Source organism: Dermacentor andersoni, chromosome 11 (assembly GCF_023375885.2).
Source record: "Dermacentor andersoni chromosome 11, qqDerAnde1_hic_scaffold, whole genome shotgun sequence".
NCBI lineage: Eukaryota > Metazoa > Arthropoda > Arachnida > Ixodida > Ixodidae > Dermacentor > Dermacentor andersoni.
Genome location: NC_092824.1, coordinates 88079902 through 88089592, shown reverse-complemented (window position 1 = coordinate 88089592; position 9691 = coordinate 88079902). Strand labels below are relative to the sequence as shown.

Below are 9691 nucleotides of genomic sequence, written 5' to 3'. Positions count from 1 at the left end.
CTTCAAGTCATTGTAATACAGTACCGGGTACATATAAAGCTTTAAATCTGCACTTGCAAAGTGAACATTGCTAAATCAACTTACACTCACCAGTGCTTGTCGTCTTCTTGGGTAGAAGACACACCAAAACATAATACAGCTTGTCACAAATGTGGATAGAATTAGGATTATAGTGATGATAGCCCAAAAAGGGAGTGCAGGCTTAGCATACTTCTTCCTCGCTGCATAAAAAAGCAATGCAAAAGGTTTTACAGTGCTTTTCATTTCTGGCTAGATGTGCAAATGCTAGCTGAAATCAGCAACATGGTAGTTAACAATATTTTTATAATAAACATGATTAATATGCAAATTCAGAACAAGATTGTTGCAGGAAGATGAAGGCTTAATTAAAAGTGGGCAATAAAGGGAACCCGCTGATTGAAGCCGCTGTTTCGACAAGGAGATTGCAAGTCCTCTCACTGAAGCATTAGCTCCAATGATACGACGCAACTGGATAAGTTGGGTTTCACCACAGACAACAGCAAAGTGAGGTATGGTAATAAAATACAGGGAAGAGACATTGTTAAAGTTATCATTTTCTGTAGTCTTTTTTTAACAATGGGCCTGATTGGTCTTAAATAGGCCTGCTGCATTCTCCAGAGAACAATCGACAGGTTGTGACCAATGTTGTTCGGAAGGGAAGGAGCTCATACGGTTTGCACCGTGCAACATCTTGCTCATAATATAACTCACTATCCTTGTTTCCACATCACTGTTTCTTTATTTCCCAATGCTAGAAACTGCAAAACAGCAGCAGGTCCTTTTGAATCTAATGCAAAATATTATGGACGGGCCCCCCCCCCAAAAAGGTAACATTAATTTTACCATGCTACAAGCACACAGTCACCGCTTACACCATGGCACTGGTTATGCTATCCAAGCTGTATCAACATATATACTCAATTTTATCATGTGTGTGTGTGTGTGTATCCACCTCAAGTACTAAAATTGTGCTATTTGCCACAGGTGATTTTTAAAAATTCTGTAAAACTTAAAGATTATCACCCCATATTAAGTAGCTTTCTGCATAAAGCATCACAAATCAAAAACGACTACAATGGGAAACATGAAGTGAGGCTCCAATTGACTGCACTACTTGCACAAGTTTCCCAGAATAGCCTGCTAAGTACGAAACGGAGTATATTGATGCGTCCTTTTGTTTGTTTTGTCCCCTCAGTGCAGGTTATTCAAAAATTAAGAGAACTTTTTAAATGTAATATACAATCAAATGTCAATACTTCGAACTTGAAGGGACTAAAAAAATTTGTTTGGACTAAACAGAGTTAAAATTAAAGGAAGCTCACTGAATGGAGAACTTACGTGCAACACTGCATTCGGCAGTGCATATGTACACTGAACTTACACAAGAATGACGAGCTCCAAAAGTGTGGCTTCACGGCAGCATGATGCATCCTACCATGAAGCCACATGTTTAGGCAAAGTTCTTGCAGCTGTAAAGCCACACCTCAAGAAAGAATTTGCATATAACCCACACCCCAACTGCTAATTTCGGAAAAAAAAAATTTTACAGGTTATACGCGCCAAAACACAGTATTTGCAATGAGAGACGGGAGCAGCGCCTGGAATGCAAATGCACTGCCAGGTCAGGGACGCCGCGGCATAAGTTGGCGTGCTGAAGAGAACATGGTCGCCAGCACAGTATGTTCTGATTGTCCGTTGCAAATGCTTGTGCGTTCAAATTACTGGACATTTTCGCACATTGAAATACACATAATTTTGACAGGACTGCAGCGTCAGGTCGAATAAACCAGAAGTTAAAATTAAGCGTATTCGAATTAACGAGATTCTACTGTATAACAAAAATGAAAAGGAAATAACTATATGAGCCAACAAGTCAAGCGCTTAAGAATAAGGCTGTCATTTGATATCGTAAAAACGACAACTAATGACAGCATCTGTAGCCAAGCCATAAAATGTATACTAAAATGAGGTTCTTTGTCAACAACCTACTGAAATGCAGCCAATCCTCGAGGTTATGAAGTCACTACAAAGCAAACTTCTATCTCCTTATGTCTCAGATTAATTAGAGAATTTCACACAAACATTGGTGCACACAAATATGAGCTAGGAAGCATGCAAGTTACTTCTTCGCTTTGCACCACAAACGGCCTTGGGTAGCCACTGCTGTCCTTTGAAATGCGTAGGTCAAGCAAGGCCAAGCCAAGCATTGCTCAAACAAGCCTTTTTCTCTGTTCATACAGAAATGGTGCAGACAGATAAAGAATGCAACTTTAGTGCATCAGGCAATCTAAATGCTACTTTTGTAAATCCTTTGCTTTTTGCTCCTACCTACATACCTTGGGCTTTCTGCAAAACTTTACCTTGAAATAAAGAGACTGCGTCAGGCCCTGCATGTGTGGTTTCATTTTAGCAGCTTAATGCTTACATAAGACATGGTCAACCAAGTTTCAGATTTATCTTTGTTGTATCCAATAATTTGTTATACAGAGTTTCTACTATGTAGGAATCAATGCTATAGGATTACTGTCAGTCGGTTAACTTCTGCATCACGTGGCTTTCTTCTGTAGCCTGTCATGACTGCCAGGATGATCGGCAGCTCCCACAACCTTATGGCCAAAACGAAGAGTCGCAACACATAGCCTCCAAGATACTACACATGTTCCCAGGCTGCATGTTGGCTGTGGCTGCAGTGCCACCTCACGGGCGCAAGAAACGGAGATCATTTGAATAGTGGTAGCAATCTCAAAAGCCATTGTTACACAACTTCTCTGCATTGTCTACTGCATGGCGGCACATGTGAAGCACCTTGCTTGCAGGTGCAGTAAGCAATAGAAAATATATATACTAGAGAAGCAATGTTTGCAAAGGTGTTGGGTGTGTAACTGTCTAATTTTCTCATTAGCAGCTTTCAAATAGCACTTAAGCAGACAGTGCGTGCACCTAGTGGTTAGCGGATATGACACAAATTCCAGCAGGCCTCCGAGATTTTCAGCATGCTGTGGGCGCCACCTAATATCGAAGGCCACGTTGAGCAACCGTTCTGGTTCTCAACATTCTGAGTGATGTGTCCTTTCTGTTGAACAGTAATACCTTTTTTCTAGATTCAGTATAAAAAAAAGTCCATTTTTGCTAGCTTTGTGTGACGCATCATACACTTGTGTTTCAAAAGTAACATTTTGCATGGAGGCTGCATCAATCTACACTACTGGAACCTAAACTTTTTACGTGGTCCAAAATTTCAATGCAGTTAACCATTATGGTGTACTTCGCAAACTGACCAAGTTCATACCACATTTGGACTGCACGCTGGCACAGCAAACAGGGTCTTCATAATCTTGCAATATATCTCTGTATAAATCGTGCATACACATGAAATTAAAAAAAAGTAAAAAAGATCAGCATGCATCTTTGTCCCGCCCCCTATTTGCTGCAATGGTGTACTGTCAAATGGGGCGCGTTGCATCAGAGGACTTCAAAAGCTTGCACACTAGTTCACAACAACAACCACGAAATAAATAAAAAGAAACAAGAAAAAAAGAAAACTTACTTTTTTCAAGAAAGTCGTTATCTCCATTCACCATATTCCACAGAAGAATGAAGCAAATGCTTCCAGGGGCATGTGTAAGACGGTCCATATTGCAGTAGAGTTAAACAGCTGCCTTGAGCCTGCATACCACAGGCAATTGCTGACATATTTGCTTTTGAAATTAAAAGCCTCTTTCACAACCACAGGACAGACTCTGTTGGAATAAATCTGTTAACAAGATAAGAAATCTGCCCGGCTAAATTTGCTAACTGGATAGTTCAGAGATTATTGTACAGGTACAATTCACACAGGTCGAACTTTTTTATAACACCAGTACCACAAAGGCATGAAAATGTTAAAAACTGAAATTAAGTGGTTAACGCATTAAAAAGCACTGGTGCGGTTCCATTTGAGCAAATTTCTATGCACCTTAGTTCACAAACACTCATAAACACACACACAGAAAATGGTATTCATGCCCAAAGTTTAATGCCATTTGCATGGTGCCACCCAAGCATGTCTAATGACACTCAAACTTATCACCACTTGCAACATGAAAAGTTTCCACAACTCATTCAGCCACCAAATAGTGCTCTCCCTCCCAATGTTTGATACAACCTGCATCACTGCCAGCTTTCAACTATCACAGCATATAAGATCATTAAAAATGTGCATATTGCACCAATCTTAGATGTAGGGTCATTACGAGACTTCAAGGCCTCGGCCATTTAAATGGAATTATTCTTCCCCATGTGGTACAGGTATACTTAACGTGCACTACTTGAAAGGTCTGCCACAGTTCAATCACCCTAGAAAGGGCACAGTCTCAACTCGAGGGCTTACCATAATTGTCTTCACACCATTCTCCTTAAGCATGTTTCCCCCATAACCAGAAGCTCTCAAAATCAACTGAATTCAGCACTAGCACATCTTTTGGTTCTAGCCCAAAACACAACTGGGTATCCACATTTTTTTTTTTTTTTTTTTTTTAGCACCAGCTTGTGCTTATGACAATACAAAGAACATCAACAAGCATATTTTAGCTCTGAGCATCCATGCATGTGCTAAAAGAACCCTTGGAGGCTGATGTTTCGAGAAATCCAGCATTACTGTACAGAATTTTGTTTCAAACCAAGCAAGTATACTGCTCTATGCAGGGAGATATAGCATGAGCACAATGACTAAAAAGATTTGTGCTTTGGTGATGAACGAGGACCCAGTCCCAGCTTTGTACATTTGCTTCTAAAGACATTCCTGCATAAACTAGCCCAACTTCAAATTGTTCTCAATATGGAAATCAAAGCGTTACTGCCCATAGTCACAGGACTGCAGCACAGGCGATTAGCTGACAAATGATGCCTTGTGCCAGAGAATAGCCATCACAACAGTGATGTTGTTGCGAGATGGACAAAATTTCTGTAGCCAGAAGGTGGCTAGAGGAAGCGCAACTATCTGCCCCTCCTCTGATCGTTTAATTTATTAAGGCCGATCTGCGCATAAAGGAAAATGTGACATATATCACAGATACAGATCTGAAAAAAAAAAAAAAAATACGTCAGTGATAGGAGTGTGCTGACCTGGGCTGGTTGGTACATCATTAGGACGGGACGAAGCGAGGACGATCGACAGACAAAGCGCTGAACGAACTACTGGTTTATTACGGGGAATGCAATTAATATATACAAAAGTACAGGCTCAACGCAGAAGACCAATAACCCGGTATCTGCGCCGGCAAAGAAATGAAATCACATCACGTGCGTCGATCGTCAAGCATGCTGTCACGTTTTTAACAAATGGCTAATCTCACAGCTATGCAGATAAATCTCTTGTCGTCGCCCTCACTTCGTCCCGTCTAAGTGCTGTTTGTTCCCGTCCTAACGTCGGCGATAAAATGCAGAATGAAAAAAAAAAAAGAAAGAAAGGCAGCGACTCAAATGTCTAAACCATGATGAAGTTTTATTAGGTCGCTTTCCCGCGTCGACACGCCCAGAGGAAAATAGCCTGTTAAGTTTCTCTGACCTTCTGCGCACGTTCAAAGCTGTCGCGCTGAATGGGCTTTGAGAATCATCGAGCTTAACTTAAAAAAAAAGAGGAACGAAGTCTATCGCGAGTGGGTGTGTCGCGATCCATAGTGCACCTACAACTGTACAGTGCCTACAGCATGCACTGAGTACACCACGTTATAAGCACAAATGCACATCCCGAAATGTCACTAGAGCTGGTGCTACCACAATCAGCTGAACTGTCAATTTGCAAGTGCAGGCAGCAATAAACAAACTCGCCGTACGCCGCATCAACCGGTGTCATCGAAAAGGACAACACTTAGCAAGTTTAGCTCAAACGAAACCTCAGTAATGTTTTGCACAAACAGAAATAACGCACGTTTGCTTGAAGGTATGTCGTGCAGCCTGACTGCTATGAACGCAGAATAAAAGTAGTAAACTACCGTAATACTTAATGGCGCCCAACTACATCGAACGCAAAGCTGCCCAGTAGCGCTGCCCAGTAGCGCTGCTGTTGGTTTCTGCCAGAGGTCACCTAATCTATAGAGCATCGTCCAAACACTCCTCAGGAAAGGTCCCAAATGAACGGGACGGCAAAGCGAAAGCCGCGACTTTATAAACAGGCACCAGCCGTATTAGAGCAATTAACACTGGCAAATGACGACCTGCGCAGCACTTACATATATCGCATGCTTCGTCACTGTAAAGAAAGCCTCAACACGACCATGCCCAAAACAGCAACAAAGTTTTTTTTCACCGGTTATCGACGATGGCCGCCGGTCCAATCGCCTCTCTGGCGCTGGCGTGCGTGGTGACTGCTGCTGTCATCTTCGGGCACCAAGAGTCCCTAGAATAGATGGAATAGTCCCTAGGATATCTAAAGAGTTTAGGGGCATCTTCTGCCGAATGCGAAACCAAAACAAGATTCAGGTACTTGTACCATATTCTGTGCTTGTACTTCAACATAGCGTTCTGCCTTTACTGTTTTGGCAAAAATCGACGTACGGAGAACTAGAAGACCACATCACTATGCCTTTGAGCGCAGGAAATTTGTCTCCAGCGCGCCTGTGGCGATAGCTACCTTCGAGAATGTATCGGTACGTCCTGCACCCACGTTCACGTTCATGAATGAACCTTGGCCTTAAGGGTAGGCTCTCGGCCGCTGTTGGCGAATAGGTGGAACCACGGTGGGTGGGACACAAAATTAATTTGTTGTGAGTTCGCTATTTCTGGAATCTTGCCTACTGCGCTCAGATCTATTAAACATGAACGCGCCAAGTTATTTCGATAGCGCGAACTAGATTCGATAAACTTACATCGTAAATATGTTTCCCAAAGGAAGCACCCTTAATTTCCTGAAGCAGTAACGGACCTAGAGGAAGAGGTTTTAAGTGGGCGTTTCTTTTTTTTTTTTTTTTTTCTAATCAGCTTCGCCGCAATACATAGGTGTTATGCAGTAAAACACACGAACGCCGCGAATGCGGTTTTATATCTGATTGCACCACGTAAGAAATTTTCGCCCAAGTTTTCTTGAAAAAAAAATATTGTTACAGAACCCATCTCACGACGGATTAATGCGATTAGCAATGACATTGCACACCGAATTGCCATCGCAGAGACGCGCCATGCGTATGGGGCCTGTATGCAGCCGGGGCTCTCCTCTGAAAAAAGCTTTCCCCGATCTGTACACACTGCGTCATTTAGCGGCGGCGCCGCGAAGACCGCGTTTGCCGTTTGGGTGAATGTAACATTCAGAAAAGTTTGCCTGATTATATATGACGCAGGTTTGATACAGCCCAGTACCGAGGATATTTTAAATGCATGATATATTTTATGCCAGACCTGTGCAAACCAACTAAATGCCACATGCCTAGTGGCCCAACTAAGTGTCAGGTTCATTGAAGAGCGGCGCAGACCTAGCAGTACATTCCCAGCACCTCCAAGTTGGCATCAAAGAGGTTCACTGAACAGCAGCATATATATAGCCAGTGCCACGTACATACCCGATGAACCAAGTTGGTCTGACAGCTGGGTTATAACCCCATTCCATCAGCACAGCAGCCCGATGCACGACCCATTAGACCATGGACTACCCACTCCCAGAAGCACAGGTTGACTTGAAACGGGTTAACTGATGAGCCACACATATTCACTGTCGCATACCCGTGAGACAAGTTGGCCCGACAATTGGTTTTGAACCCAGCTCCCTCATCAAAGCAGTGCGATGCTCCAACGACTAGACAATGACTACTCAGAGACCCAAGTTGGCAGGAAAACGGTCGGAGACGTCGCCAGATAGATAGCCCCCGGAAAGTGCCCGAAATACTCCAATAATGCTAATAACACTGAAAAAAAGTCACTCGTTAGAATCAGGTAAATACCGTAATCATGTTATTGTGAGCTATGGTTATCGCTTGAAAATGCTTCTAGGGCAAGCTGAGAATAGGCGATTTCAATGGGAGGTGACATAAGCTCGACGCATTCACTGTCCCCCTGAGCTCCGCCAAGACAGACGCTGCCATAGAGGTCAGACGTGTGCGTGTTGACTGGTCAAGTTCAAATTATCCGGCAAAGGCTAACTTTAGGATTGAAATAACGAAAGTTTTGGCCCATAGAAATGTATGGGTGCTGACCAGAACTTTCAGTCGAGATTGAATGAACCAAATAAGTCAAATTAACAGAGGTCTACTGTATCTGGGGCACCTCTTCAGTGAAGACCACTACAACGAAACTACCTGCCCAACAAGGAATTTAGGTCTCCCCCTGCAGCTAATTTGTTGCTTTACAATGAACATGCATAGTGGCGTAACCACTGCCTTCGGCAGCCACCACTAAGCCACAGTGCACATAGGCAGCACTGGTCGACACCACAACAAAGACACAGAGCATGCCATGAAGCTCGATGGCATAAGGTTGATCAGATGTATATTTCATTGGAGAAGGTGCACAGAAGAAAATTAGCTACATTTTTAACTATAGTTGGCAACAACCGAAGAATCAAAAGGTTACTTATAATTAAAAATTTGCATAGACAGGCTAGTTAATTAGGTTTGCTTATTTACCTCATGTCAAGTGGTTTTGAGTCTTTAAAACGGCTGTTATCTCCATACAGATTGGTCTTTGCGTCACTGGTTTCACAATGAAACGTCTACGGCAACTTTACGATTGATCCTAGTATCAGTGCTCAGCCAAAGGTAACATTTTAGCTTGATACAACTAGCTTTTATGTTGCAATCAAAAATTAAATTGTGGGGTTTTACGTGCCAAAACCACTTTCTTATTATGAGGCACGCCGTAGTGGGGGACTCCGGAAATTTCAACCACCTGGGGTTCTTTAATGTGCACCTAAATCTAAGTACACGGGTGTTTTCGCATTTCGCCCCCATCGAAATGCGGCCGCCGTGGCCGTATTTTGCAATTAGCCTGGCATTTACTTTAGCAGAGCAATGTCATTAAGCTGTGAGCAAACTCCAGCTGGCTCAGCTCTTTTTCAGAGATGAGGTGAAGGTATGGTGTGTTTTTGTGGATGGAGCACATCTGTAATTCTTAAATTGTCACCGACTATAGGCATCTCTTGAATTATTCTTATATTTTTTTTTTTACTGAGCATAGTATGGTACACAATCTTTACAATAACGTGACCTGCATGACAAAGGATTTTGGAGGTCCCAATTGCTTTGATACGAAGGCATTTGAGTGCACTTCAGGTTGAATCACAGTGTACATTACACACCCTCCCACAATTACACTACAGCACCAACATAGCAACATCTGCCAGTGATACCTTATGGCAAGTTTAAATTCTGAAAATAAAAAGCGCTAGTACAAAAGATACTACGTACAAACAACCCAGAATAATTGACACTCATGCACACTTTGAAAATCTGGCACACAGAGCAACACGTGATGCAGTTGTTCACTTAGCATCATGGTATTCCAAGCTGTATACTGGTTTTTTAGCTTTCCACATTTTACGAGGCCACTAGGTTTCCTATACGCACAGTGAAATAGCAGTACCAAGTGCTGGTGGCATCTCTCTTGCTGTGGAATTGTTCAGGTGCCTGCATTAGGCAAGTCAGTTGTGATGTACACAGCAAAAGATTACTCCCACCCTGAGCTAACACTACCCTCTCCCTTCCTC

The 9691-nt window shown here is 42.6% G+C and overlaps 1 protein-coding gene across 7 annotated transcripts in view; it reads right to left on the bottom strand.

Annotated features, from left to right (window-relative positions):
• Positions 1 to 6482, bottom strand: part of LOC126517414 (uncharacterized) — a 41724-nt gene extending 35242 nt beyond the window's left edge. For 2 of the 7 annotated variants that reach the window (XR_008609637.2, XR_008609638.2), the window contains exons 1-3: positions 6231 to 6466; positions 3569 to 3687; positions 91 to 221 (exon numbers count right to left, since the gene is read on the bottom strand). Coding sequence is in view for 5 of the 7 variants with exons in the window: in XM_072285307.1 (XP_072141408.1) it covers positions 85 to 221; positions 3569 to 3656 (225 nt within the window). In the remaining 2 variants the exon portion in view is untranslated. Of the gene's footprint in view, positions 1 to 84; positions 222 to 3568; positions 3688 to 6230 lie in introns of all 7 variants that reach the window. The other 5 variants (XM_072285308.1, XM_072285307.1, XM_072285309.1 and 2 more) reach the window with 5 other exon arrangements.
• Positions 6483 to 9691: the final 3209 nt, after the last annotated feature.